Below are 13877 nucleotides of genomic sequence, written 5' to 3'. Positions count from 1 at the left end.
AGCAATTGTTGTTCTCTCGGGCCCTCTATCCTATCGTCGGGGCATATAAACCAGCCCATTACCCGTCGGATGGTGGTACATCTTCTCTGGAGCATACAGTCTACACAATGAAGCTCTGTCTTCCTTTCCTTCTAGCTCTCGCCGGACTTCATTCCACCCTGGCTGACCACCCTAAGGATTAGGCTATCAATAAATACATTTCTACTCCTCACCGTACTGCTGCTTCAGCCCTGGTTCCATGCATGAAGTTACCTTCAAGACCCCCCCTTGAAGGGAGCAGACGATATGCGTCAAAACCGGCTGATGTTCAGTCTTGCCCCGCCGTAGCATATGCACCACTCTCGCCAGCCCCTCTGCACACGGCTTCTGCCCTCTGTTCTTCAGGAACTTCTCAAGACCAACCAGCACATCCTCGTCCCGTCCGTAACCCGCCACCGGGATGTCGACACTCACCTCCGGCACCTCCCTCTCGGGCATGATCTCAAAGCAGTATCTCAGCCCCTGATGCCAATCCTCTCGCTCGCGACCAGGCAGCTCATCCCCCCACGAGAACGTCCGATTCACATGCTTCAACCGCAGCATCGCACAAAGCAGCTCCCACAGTTCCATAATCGCCAGGTCCCGGCCATGCACGCGCCCACCCAGCGTGAGGATGGCAATCACGCTCTCGAAGTTCGTCAGCGGCGTATGCGCATGCAGATACAGCGACGCCGACGCGGCCGCACAGTCCACCCCGAGCACCTCTGGCGTCAGCGTCACGCCCACGGGATGGTTATCCACGAAGGCAACAAACTCCTCAAACGCCAGCAGCGAGACACTCTCGGACAGCGGCCGGATGGCGTCGGTGAAGATCGCCAGCGAGGGTTTTTCCTCCTGCGCCTGCGCCGGCGGCGAGAAGTACACGCGCGGGACGACCCCGGTGTCGGCGAACTCGAAGGCCAGCGGCGTGCGCGGGCGGTCCGCGTCGGTGTGTCGCGACGAGCGGTGATGACTCGAGTGGTCCATGTGGTGGTCGATGTGGAAGGCTTGGACGAAGTGGCGGTACCAGCGCAGACTGACCGACGGCAGCTGCGAGGCGAGGAGCTCGAGGATCTGCTGTGTGGCCTGGAGATGGTGGCGGGTGAGATGGCTGGTGCTCTTTGCGTCGCCGGCGGCTTCGATGGCCAGCGTGAGCGTGGGGTGGTCATGTTCGTGGTCGTGTTCGTCGCCCGTGCAGGTCCAGCGGTACTCTACGGGGGCCTTTTCCTGAATGGGCGGATAGCGGCCCAGGTGCGGCAGGAGGACGGAGTGGAGGAGGAGCAGGATCTCGGTCTGCGCGAGCATCTTGTATCCCGCTTCGTCGGCGAGGGAGGCTATCTGGGGTCCGAGGGCGTCCCACCAGGCGCGGACGTGTTCGTTGGCGCCGACCAGCCAGGTCGAGGTCAGGTCCCACGAGGAAGTGTGAGTCGGGGTATGTGGCACGCCGCGGATGGGCGTCTTGCCCTTGGGCAGTTCCGCGTTCTCGGGGATGGTTTCTGGGATAGAGGGGGCTGTTACGGTCATGGTGATGGTTTGATTGTGCTTGATGGAGTGCAGATTGCGAGGGACACAAGGGATTATATCCGGTTTGTAGTGACAGGGGGAGATTTCCGCATGCGAGAATGGTTTCGCGCCGACGAATTTGGACATGGCTTGACGCTGTTTAACATTCGCAGTAGTCAATATGCTCGTAGACATGCAGCACCACGTCATCTTCAGCTAGATCTCTATAGTGACATGTCTACAGGTGTCACAAATGACGCAGCAATGCTCAATGCGACAGTCAACCACAATTTTGTTTACTTGTACGTCATTTCAACCCGTTCCTGGCTGCTGTTGTGGTGCCGGATGCGGCCGTGCATACCAGAGCCCCGGAATGCGCGCCAGTTCTATTGATCCCTACGACTTACAAGACAGGAAAAAAACAGATTAGATTGCCGATCCCCCGCATTCCCCGACGCAAAGCCCAGAAACAACCGCACCTCGCCCCCCTTAATCTGATAGTTGACGTTGTCAAAGGTGAAGCCCTGTGGGACGGTGTCATCGTGGAGGGGCTTCAGCGGTAGAGGGCTTAGTAGAGCAGGGCCAACAGGCCGCTGAGTTTGATCAATTGATGTCGAGATTCTTCAATATTTACATGGAAGTTCACTGCTTTATGTACTCGCCGCGTTATGAGCACGAGGCAGGCTCGCTATCCTCGAATGCCGCTAGCAGGCTGTCACCTTCGTTTCAATCACTCCCAGACGTTCCCTCCGCTTGATGAATCTCCGTCTCCACAAAGGCCCTGATCGGCTCCTGGTGGAAGCTCTCCGACTGCGGAAACTCTACTTGGTACTGATTGGCGACGGCCGCCTTGAGCTCGCCCTCCTCTGCGTCAAAGGACAACACATGCCCGCCCATCCGACGGTCATGCGAGAGAAAATGCAAATGAAAACCGGCAACGCTGAACCCAGTGGTAAACGGCGGCGAGTAGAAGCCAAACAACGTCCCACACACGGCGACATGGGTGGTGAGATCCTGCCTCTTCGCCAAGGCGCCGAGGGGCTCTCCCGGCACGGACTGCGCAGGGACCACGCGGAACAGAATCTTGCGGAAGCTGCCGTCCATGCGGATGGAGAGGAAACTGTTCTGGCGGGACGGCAGAAGCGGCGCCAGTGCCGCTGACAGCGAGTCCATGGTGAGGTCGTGCACTGGGTTGCTCCATGTGGGCTGGAAACGCGTCGCCATGGCGAACGGCAGCGTGTCGGTCGGCTGCACGGGCCGCAGCCGGTGGTCCGAGGTGAAGTGGTAGGCTTCCCCGTCGACGATGACAATCTCGCCGTCCATGTGGGAGACGGTACCCAGCCCGTGGTCGCCGTGGGTGAGCAGCTGGGCAGCGGTGATGCCGCCGTCGGCGATGCCCTGCATGAGGGCACTGAGGACGGAGTACTGGTAGACAATGTTGGCCATATTGGAGGTGTACGTTGTTGGAGAGATTTGTGTGCGAGGATGAGTTTGGGATTGTACGATTTGAGGCGCGATATCGAGTGGATCAATGACATCATCCATCACCACTTTGGCTGAACGGACGGTTTTCGCTGCATTTCCTACAAATACGATGCTATTCGAGTCGCTCGACAGGCCATTGCCCGTACACCGTTACATACATATCCATGCCCATCTCTCGCACCACCTGGATGTTGTTGTTGCCCCTCGGGTATAGCTCCATGTCGAAGCGGCGCGCACAGTAGGCGAATGGTCATGTAGAGTTCATATACGGCAGGCTGTTCGTTAGCAATTAATACAAATATTATAATAATAACGACACTCACTTTATCTCGAGACATGACCAACTGCCCTTGTTGAACGCGACCAGGAGGCGAGTGAGCGGTTCGTCGCCCCTGTAGACTGCAGCCAGCGCTCGGGCTTAGAGGCTTATAGCTCCGGGAAGATGGATCTTGGTGGACAAAATAGGATGATATGCTCACAGGCGTCTACCCAGTTCGCGAGACCAACACCAAACCAGGATGACTTACCCCTCGAGGAATGGCATAGTTGCCATACTGCAGAGACTCGCGGCAGGCGAATGATCAACCCCGACGACATCCAGAGTGCCTCATTATTCACGGCCTTCTATTCCGTTAGCTTCGAGCTGTATGCTCAAGACCAGCTCAGAGCATACACACCAGATACGGCAACTTCTCCAACTCCGCCCACGATGCGGTTATCGTGGTAGGCATCCTCGAAGCGCTGCATGAGCTTCAGGGCGCGCTCGGCGACGGAGCGCTTGGAGAAGAAGTCCTTGAGGATCTTACGGTGGAAGCGATAGTGCTGGTTATCATCTTTATACACGCGCGGGAGCACTCCATTGTTGCAAACAGTCGGCGCGGACACATCAATTCAGTCCGTTACCACACGAATCAAGGACTCGGCACAGTCTCCATTTAGCTACGATTGTCGGCGCCGTCACAACTAGATAGACTACGCTGCTGCCCCTCCTTGTCGTCCTCCCCTCTCCTTCAGTGCCCAGTCCAGCAGCTCCGGATACCACCGCCGGCCCACGTCCTGGTGGCTCGTGATGCGGTGCAGCAGCGTGCCCTCCCCCGTCTTCCCATTGAACACTTTATTAAACGTCGGCTCCGCATCCGAGCGCACCTGCTCATCCCGCACCAGGTCCCGGATATGCCGCGGGATATCCAGCCGGATATCCTCCGCGCACAGCTCCAGACTCATCCCCTGGAAGACGGGGAACGAGAAGCGCGGGCCCCGGGCCCTCCCCAGCGCGTCGACAAAATTCTCCGGCCGCAGACTCACCCGGTGCGTGGTCGCCGTGCACACGCCGCGGGTTACGGCCTCCAGCGCGCGCCCGATATTCACGACCAGCGACCCGGGCACCGGCGGCGCCGCGATCCAGTCGCCGGCTTTATTCTGCACCTCTAGGCCGGCGTGGGGCGTCGCCTGCAGCAGGAACGTGAGGAACTCGGAGTCCTTGTGGGCGCCGACGCCCTGCGCGTCGGCCGCGGTGCGCGGCGCCGGATACTTGATGAGCTTGAGCTTGTGCTGCTGCGGGACGTCGAAGAACGGGTGCAGCGCGGTGGGCGGCAGGTCCAGCGCCTCGGCGATGAGGGTCCGGAATGCGTCGGCGAGAGGGCCGATTTCCGCCAGGTAGGCCTCGATGGCGCGGCGGAAGCCCGGGATGGAGGACTCGTCGGGCCATTGGTTTGGGCCGCGGATGTTGCGGTAGAGCGGCTCCTCGGGGCCTGGAGGCGGTAGCTCCGTAGCGAACTGTAACTCCATTTAGTATCGATCTTGTATCTTGTATCCTGTATCCTGTAGACATGGGAGAGAGAGGTGGACCAACATCGAATTGCTCGCGGTAGTCCGCCTTGGACGCGGTGGTTTCAGCGCCCAGGCGCGAGTATCCTAGGAAATGTTTACTGTGAACCATCTCAATCTCGAGCTTCTTCTCGAGGGGAAGGTCGAACAGGGCCAGCGACTGGTCGACAAAGGTCTGGCGCACATGCGGGGCGATAGGCGCGTTGACGAGATAGAAGAAGCCCACATGGACCAGCGCATGGCGCAGTTCGGCAAGGAAGCGCGGTTTGGTGTCGGGGGATGTCGACCGAGCGTAGTCGAGGATGGGAATGGCTGTGAAAGTGGGAGTGATCGAGCCCATTGTGGGTGTTCCTACGGATCTCGACGGTGAAGAAGAAAGACACGAAGCTGCGCCGCTTGATCGGCGGGAGATATTGCCCCGCGATGGCGTGCTTCGTCTTGATGTCTTCCTCGGCTGAGAATTGGGGAGTTGAAGACCTGGAGACCTGGAGACCACGCCCTGTCCACGGTGATATCGGCTTCTATGCAGGCACTCATACTATCTGTCCTCTGGTCTATTTATATTCTATACGGATGCTGTTGAGTTGGCTATCCAACTGTAGTAGTATCTTTCGGGCCAGTCTTCGCACGGTATCCACGCACACTAGATAGCCCTAAAACAGTGGCATTATCCATGATATCTCTCTCTCAAGATGCCTTCTAATATACTTCAAGACACTCAGATGATCTGAATCCCGTTCTGCCACCATTTCTGCCCTCGCCACCACCTCACATAGCTCCTCTCCCACACCCACCATCCCTCCCCTTCAATCACCCCCAGTCCCCGAGCCAAACTGACCGGCACGGGTTCATCATACCCCCAGGTCCCAGCCGCAGCCAGCTCGTCACAGAATGGGCCGATGGACAGATACAGCCACGCATACGTAGACACCAGGGTAAACGCCCGCTCCCAGCGACTCCCCTCGGCAAAACCCCGCCTGAGCCTCTGCTGCAGGAGCATTCCCACCGGCTGCACAGCGAAAAACAGCAGACTCCCACCGCCAACCCGCGCCCGTGGAGCAAAATGCGCATGCACGGCGCAGGTATGCATGATCCCACTCAGCAGGAAAGCGACACACTGCCGCAGGAATCGATCGCGCTCTTGACTAGACTGCACTGGGACACAGTGTCGCGCCGTCTCGGCAAATGCGTAGCGATACGTCTGGTGCCACCGCCGTCCCCACCAGCCCGGCAGGCCGTGGTCGAGGACGGTGCGGAAGTTGAAGAAGTTGGCGAAGAGAGGCGGGTATAGCCAGGGTGCGTCCGGGGGGGTGTGGCTGTGGGCGCTGACGCCTGGGAGGAGGGCGATGATGCTGGCGAAGAGAGGGACCATGGAGAAGAGATAGGCCATGACGGTGCGGATCCAGAGGACGGAGATGACGGTGCGCGCGAGACGCATCAGTGCGGGGGAGAACCGGTAGATTCGGTCCAACGGTGGGAGCGGAGGCGTGTCGATGAGGCCCCAGAAGTACGGATCCAGCATGACGAGCATCCTGAGGATGTCCATGAGGACATAGTAGACTGCGGTCCTGCAGAGCGAGGTCTTCAGAAGGCTGGTTGCGCGGTACTCCGTCACGCATGGTTGATCGACCTCTGGAAGACGCGGGAGGCCGGGAATCCGCCAGTTCCATCCTACACCACGCAGACTGCTGAACAGATCCAGCAGCCAGGTCAACCGGTGGTATAGGGTGTCCGGATAGCCCTGCCAGTAGAACGACCCATCCCTCCTCTCAATCCGGTAACATTCCGTGCGGACATCCTTGAACACGAGGAAAACGGCACTCCAGATGATCACAAACGCGTAGTAGAAACCGACGATCGTGCCGCCTCCTATCAAGCATCGCGTGTACAGAATACTACGGATCGAAAGAGCGCAGACCACGCCAAAGGCCGCGTATCTCACCGCGAGGCTCCCTGGCCGGCCGGCCGGAATCCACAAGGCGAGGATGGGGATCGCCACGACGAGAAAGTCGTGCGGGAACAGCCATGGCGAGATCGAGCCTTGTTCGATCAGCGAGAAGAATTCCGACTCTTTGGCACGGAGGAATTGCTGGTAGGGCAGTGCTGAGAGGGCCATGCTTCGAGGATGAATGGTGGTGATGGCTGGGATGTGGACTCGTGGAGCTGTCGGGTTGGACGAAGTAAGGGATGGTTGTTATGGTGACGGACATCTCGCTTGCAATCCGGCTTAATTGATCTATTCATGCCAATATTGATTGCTTGAATGCGAGAAGGCGAGGCTGAAGTATACTTCCTGGCAGCCTCGTACAGTCTTGTCCGTAGAATCATATCCAGCCTTGACAGGTCGAAGGATAAATATCACCATATATCTCAGTAATTTGACACACCGAAACCCTCCAAACTCTATCCTAAGCCTGAATCTCCCCAAAATGGCCATCTGCGAAGGTTGCTTCGACGAACAAGGCACCAAGTACTACGTCTCCAAGCTGGTGAACGGAACCTACGTCTACATGGACGAGTACTACTGCGACCGCTGTGCCCGGTCCCGCGGTCGGAAGAAATAGTATGCTGTCTTCATTTAGTCTTATCGTGCGCGTCTGACAGGAGAATTGTCGATGTGAAGGATAATTGAAACGGGGATGGGACCGGAGTGCGGGCAGGGCACAGAGTTACGAGTAACGATCATGTTGATAGCATCCAAGCTGTATTTGAAATAATTACTATGACTGAGACACTTTTCCCAAGATCCAACACTGTCCAACTATACACAAGATATCAATGCACACCGCATATCCGCCTAGATCAAGGTGAAAACGCCCACGCTCACAACCAGTGCTAGCAACGAGTTCACCCCCACCCTCGACGCCGCAGACTTATCCTGACCCTTCCCCAACACCGCCGTCGGCTCATACGGTTTCGGCGTCGACGAGTCGAGCGTGCCGTTCCAGCAGTACTCCTTGAAGCAGCTGTTGCAGACCTCCGGCAGCGCCGTGTTGGTCCGATGCATCGAGCGCGACAGGATCGCACAGCCCACACAGCTCGGCCAGGCATGGTCGACGGTGCCGTTGCCGCGCGTCACCACGTTATAGCCGTTCGTGATGATCTCGTCGCGTTCCGCGTCCGAGTACGCCAGCTGGAAAGTGGAGGTGTTGCTGGCGGCCGAGTAGGGGGCGTTGGGCAGGTAGACGACGAGCGGCGCCGGGGCGGAGAGGTTGGCGGCGTCGCAACCGAAGAAGGTCGGGCGGGTGTTGAGCCCGAGGTTGATGAAGGTGTTCACGTCGGGGACGGGGGGGAAGACCGTGCCGTTACCGATGCCGGTGGTGTTGAGCGAGCGCTCGTACGTGGCGACCAGCGAGCTGCCGTTGGGCCAGCTGTAGTGGGTGTTGGCGGACGAGTCGACCGCGAAGATGACGTCCACGTGGCGCGTGGGCTGGATGAGCGGGTGCAGCGGGATGTTCTGGCCGTCCTCGCCGCCGTCGACGACGTCGAGCTCGCGGCTCTGCGAGTAGGCGGCCGTGGAGTTGCGGTAGCCGTAGAACGGGTTGGGCGCGTAGACGGCGATGTCATCGCCGTCGCGGCCGAGCGAGGTGAGGATATGGGCGAAGGCGTCGCGGACGACGTCCGGCAGGTCGGTTTTGTTGAGGTGCAGGATGAACTGATTGAAGAGCGTGGACGAGGTGCCCATGACGAAGCCGGCGCTGTCGAAGCCGCGCACGCACGAGGCGTCGCGCGGCAGCCGGCCGTTGTCGAAGCGCGAGCCCAGAAACTCGAGCGGCGCGAAACCGAAGATGTTCGGGTCGAACGAGCCGAACTCCCACGGGTTGAACTCGTAGACGGTCGAGTTGCTGCCCACCAGCACCTCGCCGGGGTTGCGGCCGTCCGCGACCACGATGGGCATCGGGATCTCGCCGCGCTGGAAGCTGTCCGTCAGCGCGATGGACGACCAGGTGTAGTCCGGCCCGCCGCGGTCGGCGGGATCGTTGATGAACTGGTACGACAATGCGCGGCCCCAATAGTCCGTCAGCGAGATATTGAAGCCGGCCTGGCGTTTGCCGTCGACGGCGTCCGCCAGATGCTTCCAGTAGTCGGCCGTCGACAGGAGCTGCAGGTGCTTGGCCTTGGGGCCCTCGAGGATGTTCGTGGAGAACTGCCACAAGTCGCCGGTGTCGCCGCCGGCCTGCAGCTGCTGGATGGTCGTGAAGTTGTTGATGTACACCGAGCCCACGAGCCAGCTGCCGCCGCTCAGCCCGGACACGTACGTGGCCGACTGCAGCAGGCCGCCGAGCTGGCCCCGGCCCGTGGCGCCGTCGGTGCGGTTATCGAACGCCTTCAGCGCTCCGGCACCGTTGGTCAGAGCCCGGTATCCTCCTCCCGACACGGCGATGGCGATGTTGGGCAGGTTCGAGACATTCTTCGCGACGCGGTCGATGTAGGCGGCGGCATCGAAGGAGGTGAGGTTGAGGCGGCCGAGGAGGTCCTTCATCGGCTGGATGGTGTTGGCCCGCCGGATGTCGAGCCAGGAGGTCTCGTTCGGCGAGAGTGACCCTGCACCGCGGATGCTGGGCCGCGTCGCGGGACACGAGACCTCGGTGGGCGTATAGCCATCAGGGGCATTGGGGAGGGCGCGGATGGAGACGTCCAGGGGGCTGGCCGTCGCAGTCGCCAGCAGGGCTGCGGCTCCTGCGAGCGTGAATACCTTCATTCTAGCCAGAATGGGGAGGTTGTGTTGTGATTGACAGTGTTCAGTTAGTCCTGACGTCGATCATGGTAGATATATTCGAGCTGATCTATGGATAGACTTCCGGGTCAGCCGGCAGCATCATCGACGACGAACGGCGCAAGGACGAATCGGATGAGTTGCAGAGAGGCAAACGGTGGAGATGGTCCCGAGCAGCCCAATTAAAATGTATCAAAATGTATTTCCCATCCAAGCAACGCTAAGCACCGTTCAGGGCTGAGCTGAGCAGTCGTTAGGCAGTCACATTTCCCACTCTGACCATGCGGTGTGCGGATGTCGCCCAGGCAGCACCGTTTTCCCGCAACCCAAGCAGAAGCTAAGCCATATATATACATTAATCCACATATATCTCTCTCGATATAATTACATGTTTCCACTCTGCGGCTGAATCTTACAGAATATAGCGGAGTCCAGGGTTGGCCGAGTCGTCCTCGTGCAGCCTTCGGTTGATCCGTACATGCACTGTCCGGATCACCTAGGCCAGCACGGCCACCAGCACGGCCACGCTGGCCATAGTCGCGCCGCCGGGGATGTAGCGAGGACCAAAGGATGCGGGCCATATGTAGCTGCCGTAGATCGTGGCAGAGCGCTTGACCAGGGGGCGGGAAAAGGAGTTGGCCACCCAGGGGTAGGCGAAAATAGCCCCCATGGGCATCCTATTTTGTATTACGTGAGCTATCCCACTGGTCTTCAAAAAAAAGAGCAAAGGGGGAAAGGAGAACCCACAGGAACATGGCGAACTTGGCTCCGATGTTGGTGGACGCCGTGCAGATGACACAGCCCACGACACTGACACATATCAGACCGATGATATGAATCCGCGGTCATTGGTGCGGCCCGAGGACCAGGTTGCAATCCAGACGGGGGCGGTGCTGAGTAGGGTCTCGATGTTGCCGTAGCCCAGGGCCTTTACGATGGTGGGGAAGAAGTACTGGAAGGTCTGCGACAGCAGCGACAGATGCTGCAGCAGGATGAACAGGTAGATGCGGCTGTCCTTGAAATCCATCACCAGGGCCTCCTTGATGCTCGCAGAACCGGTGTCGTTACCTCCCCGGCGTCGTTGATCAGACCCCACTGGGTGTAGGCGCGCTCGGTCTCGTCGAGCCAGGCGGTGTCGTCCGGGTAGTTGGGGAGGAAGAGGGTCGAAAAGAGGGACACGCCGACGGTGATGACGCCCTCGATGATGAACAGAGCGCCAATGAGGCCGCCAAAGGCGTTGGCGAGCGAGCTACCGGCGTAGAACCAGGCGATGCGGTCGCTCAATTCCTGGCGGTGGTAGTACCACCTCGACCTGTGTTCCAATCAGCTGGGTTTGAATTCCAGGAGATCTGTCACCTACCTCACTTGGCGCTCCTGGAGGCGTCTGCCTTGTAGAGGGCGTCCTGGCCATCCTCCGGCTTCGTTGCAGTGTAGTCGGACTTGGACATGATGCTGGTGTTTGTTTGTAGTGTTTCCGGTCGTTCTCTCGATCTACGAGCGCCCCGACTCAATCGATCATATGTACCCCAGATCTCTACATAGGATGATCAGATGGCAGCGGACCAACTCCGATCCACCGCAGCAACCGTCCGTGTTAGTCTCGTCAGACTTCACGCTGCACGAAAGAGATAAGCTAAATTAATCCGCATGATTCTCGAGGGACTAGGTCATCTTTCTGTGTTGTATCAGAGCCTGAGGTGGGCGGTTTGAACACGCTTTCGAGAAGTGTAGAGGTAGAAACAGTCGTGAAAGGTCTGTTGAATGGAAGGCAAGCCACAGCCCTACATTGGCGCCCTAATCCTGCTCAACGTACGATGTAGCCTTGCTCCGTCTTCTGCAGAGCTCTGCAGAATGTGAAAAATGACGATTCCTGAAGCGTGGTGTTCTTAGTGGTAGTCCCATATCCATCCGCGTCGTGCATTGTACAATCCCCGTATAATGGTGCGCATAGTAGCCCGTCTCGGGTGAGCATGATTCAATGCCATGCACCCCACAGGACCCCTGGCGAAAGAAACCATCAGCTGAATGCACGGTTTGCGACTCCGGGCTTTCCACTGTCGATTCCAGGCCCAGAAATGCAAACGCTGCCAGCCGGCTTTGCGCTGAGATCAGTCACCACAACGCTGGACTGTCTGGACGCGGGCTCTCCTCGCTGCAGCTATCCACGCGACATGTCTGGTTTGAGGACCTCATATAAATAAGAGTAGTCTAAAAGGTCAACATGCAGAAGCGTGCAAGAGTAGAATCTTTGAGCTCATCGGATGGAGAAAGGTGATGTCTAGAGTTGTTCGACAGCATGGCGTAGTGTCGATATATTGAATCATACTGGAAGTTTCCTAAAGTCTGCCATATTCGACTATCAGTTTAATAATGCCCGAGTGCTGTTCCCTCACTTGTATATGCTGGTATCCTGTGCTCGGCGTCGAATCCAATTTACTATGAGAATTGCGTTGTCAAACAGGGATCTCATATCTTCCTCGTAGGAACCCATAGCATGATTCCCGTGCTCGCCAGATACCCCTGTAGCCCGCAGATATTAGGCAGGCCATGAAATCAGTAGTACCGATGGTCAGTATTCAACATAGTACTATGTATCACAGGCAATTGACCTTTAGAATAAGGATATGACGTTGAAGGCACTGTTCTGGGGTAGTCGATGTCAGAATGCCTGAGGTCTTGCAGCATTCTGGACCAAGTGATGTGCCTGTAGCGCAGGCAGCAGCATTTATGGTATGCTGTATGGCCCTATAGGGCTGTGCAGGAACAAGAATCGAGCAATAATAGTATCATTACCCACAGTGGTGTAAGAGAGACGGCGAGAGAGTCAAGAGAGTCAACAAGAGGATCTACAAGATGACATCACGCCTGACGTCGCTTAATTTGTACCAGCCAATCAGAGTGCGTTCTTCATAGTCGCTTGGAGCATTACTCTGTACTTTCCAGCTTCCAATTCACTGGTTTGGACCGTCAATCAGCCATGACGCCCATTCGGTCATTGCGGGGATATCAGATAGAGAGTCGGCCATCCTCCAGCCCTATATAAATCCTCGTCAGTCCAGTCCACCATCTCAATTCAATCCACTCTACCACTACACCTCCTTCACTCCTTCACTACACTCAACCAAAATGGACAAGCTCTCTCACCTCGGTTCCAAACTCGGCGGCGGCAGCCACGCTGGCGGCGCTCAAGGTCAGGAGGACTACGTCGACCGCGGTATGTCCGATGTCTTCCTTCCTTCAGATCCAACGAACCCGTCCTAACAGAGACAGGCCTCGATGCCGTTGAGCAGCGTGCCAGCGGCGGCAAGATCGACACCAACAAGATGCGCGGGACCAACGAGAAGATCACCGACGGTGCGCGCAACCACTTCGAGAAGTCCACGGGGTATGTTCTCCAGCTACTTCTCCCTGCGCGAAAGAGCGACAGATGGGTTCTGACCAGGATAGACACCACGTTCCCTCGAAGATCTCCAACTAGATGGGATGACCGAAGAGATATGACCCTGTATTATTAGCATGAGCATGAGGATGAGGATGATGATTAATGCATGAACAATTTTATCCAGTGTATAATTCCATTGTTGCCTGATTGGGACGAGATAGTATGCCTCAGGCATTACAATAGACCGTATTTGATTGGCTGAAATAGATCGCAGTAGGTCACGTGACAGGTAAACCTTATCTTGCTGTCCACCAATCAGATACGAGCTCACCCCGATTTGGACATATTCTCCGATGCTACCTTGAGGTACTTATAAACCCCTCCCTTTTCCTCTTTCCCTTTTCCTCTTTCCCTTTTCCTCTTTCCTCCTTCTCTTCGTCTCTTCTCTCTCTCTCTCTCTCTCTCTCTCTCTCTCTCTCGCAATCGACACTATCAACATGGATAAACTCACCAGCTTCGCCTCCAAGTTCGCCGGCAGCGAGTCCAACCAGGACTCCGCCCCTGTCCAGAACCAGGCCCAGAACCAGCCTCAGGGTCAGAACCAGAACCAGAACCAGAACCAGGCGGTGGCCGAGGAGGATTACCTCGACCGTGGTAGGTTTCCCCCGACTCCGTTTCAAGGGACAGCTCTGCTAAGTCTTCTACAGGCCTCGATGCTCTGGAGCGCAAGTTCGGCGGCGGCAAGGTCGACCCCGTCAAGATGCGGGCCACCAACGAGAAGATCACCGACGGCGTGAGGGCGCAGTTCGAGAAGGCGACGGGGTTTGTTTTTTTTTTTTTTCTTTTTTTCTTCTCCTCCGTCTGAATGTCCCTTTCCTAACGATCTACAGATATAAGGTGCCGGAGAAGTTTTCCAACTAGATAAAGAGAATGAGATTCCATGGA

The 13877-nt window shown here is 57.4% G+C and overlaps 9 protein-coding genes across 9 annotated transcripts, besides 6 other annotated features; 3 read left to right on the top strand and 6 right to left on the bottom strand.

The window, feature by feature from the left end:
• Window positions 1–201: 201 nt before the first annotated feature.
• Window positions 202–1668, bottom strand: ACLA_042210 (putative dimethylallyl tryptophan synthase; the record flags this gene model as incomplete). Its single annotated transcript, XM_001271424.1, has 1 exon — window positions 202–1668. One exon carries the CDS (start codon window positions 1666–1668, stop codon window positions 202–204), a length of 1467 nt encoding a protein of 488 aa, XP_001271425.1.
• Window positions 1669–2247: 579 nt separating this feature from the next.
• Window positions 2248–2967, bottom strand: ACLA_042200 (acetolactate decarboxylase; the record flags this gene model as incomplete). Its single annotated transcript, XM_001271423.1, has 1 exon — window positions 2248–2967. One exon carries the CDS (start codon window positions 2965–2967, stop codon window positions 2248–2250), a length of 720 nt encoding a protein of 239 aa, XP_001271424.1.
• Window positions 2968–3978: 1011 nt separating this feature from the next.
• On the bottom strand, window positions 3979–5173 carry ACLA_042190 (isopenicillin N synthase family dioxygenase; the record flags this gene model as incomplete). Its single annotated transcript, XM_001271422.1, has 2 exons — window positions 3979–4782; window positions 4859–5173. 2 exons carry the CDS (start codon window positions 5171–5173, stop codon window positions 3979–3981), a joined length of 1119 nt encoding a protein of 372 aa, XP_001271423.1.
• Window positions 5174–5551: 378 nt separating this feature from the next.
• On the bottom strand, window positions 5552–6949 carry ACLA_042180 (wax synthase family protein; the record flags this gene model as incomplete). The annotated part of the gene is made up of 1 exon (XM_001271421.1): window positions 5552–6949. The coding sequence occupies one exon, from the start codon at window positions 6947–6949 to the stop codon at window positions 5552–5554; it is 1398 nt and encodes a 465-aa protein (XP_001271422.1).
• Window positions 6950–7262: 313 nt separating this feature from the next.
• Window positions 7263–7434, top strand: ACLA_042170 (uncharacterized protein; the record flags this gene model as incomplete). Its single annotated transcript, XM_001271420.1, is given in 2 exon segments — window positions 7263–7396; window positions 7416–7434. The coding sequence occupies 2 exon segments, from the start codon at window positions 7263–7265 to the stop codon at window positions 7432–7434; spliced, it is 153 nt and encodes a 50-aa protein (XP_001271421.1).
• A 196-nt stretch (window positions 7435–7630) lies between these two features.
• ACLA_042160 (lysophospholipase family protein) lies at window positions 7631–9535 on the bottom strand (the record flags this gene model as incomplete). Its single annotated transcript, XM_001271419.1, has 1 exon — window positions 7631–9535. The coding sequence occupies one exon, from the start codon at window positions 9533–9535 to the stop codon at window positions 7631–7633; it is 1905 nt and encodes a 634-aa protein (XP_001271420.1).
• Window positions 9536–10046: 511 nt separating this feature from the next.
• Window positions 10047–10998, bottom strand: ACLA_042150 (putative MFS transporter; the record flags this gene model as incomplete). Its single annotated transcript, XM_001271418.1, has 5 exons — window positions 10047–10227; window positions 10298–10360; window positions 10417–10596; window positions 10647–10862; window positions 10916–10998. 5 exons carry the CDS (start codon window positions 10996–10998, stop codon window positions 10047–10049), a joined length of 723 nt encoding a protein of 240 aa, XP_001271419.1.
• Window positions 10053–10076: a microsatellite.
• Window positions 10999–12676: 1678 nt separating the features above from the next.
• Window positions 12677–13028, top strand: ACLA_042140 (uncharacterized protein; the record flags this gene model as incomplete). The annotated part of the gene is made up of 3 exons (XM_001271417.1): window positions 12677–12764; window positions 12815–12935; window positions 12998–13028. The coding sequence occupies 3 exons, from the start codon at window positions 12677–12679 to the stop codon at window positions 13026–13028; spliced, it is 240 nt and encodes a 79-aa protein (XP_001271418.1).
• A 286-nt stretch (window positions 13029–13314) lies between these two features.
• Window positions 13315–13358: a microsatellite.
• Window positions 13320–13360: a microsatellite.
• An 11-nt stretch (window positions 13361–13371) lies between these two features.
• Window positions 13372–13411: a microsatellite.
• An 18-nt stretch (window positions 13412–13429) lies between these two features.
• On the top strand, window positions 13430–13853 carry ACLA_042130 (uncharacterized protein; the record flags this gene model as incomplete). The annotated part of the gene is made up of 3 exons (XM_001271416.1): window positions 13430–13586; window positions 13640–13754; window positions 13823–13853. The coding sequence occupies 3 exons, from the start codon at window positions 13430–13432 to the stop codon at window positions 13851–13853; spliced, it is 303 nt and encodes a 100-aa protein (XP_001271417.1).
• Window positions 13530–13555: a microsatellite.
• Window positions 13756–13784: a microsatellite.
• Window positions 13854–13877: the final 24 nt, after the last annotated feature.

The sequence above is a fragment of the Aspergillus clavatus genome, genomic scaffold (genome assembly GCF_000002715.2).
Source record: "Aspergillus clavatus NRRL 1 1099423829802 genomic scaffold, whole genome shotgun sequence".
NCBI classification, from domain to species: Eukaryota; Fungi; Ascomycota; class Eurotiomycetes; order Eurotiales; family Aspergillaceae; genus Aspergillus; species Aspergillus clavatus.
The sequence above is the reverse complement of the archived record's forward strand: the minus strand, read 5'-3'. Positions and strand labels throughout refer to the sequence as shown.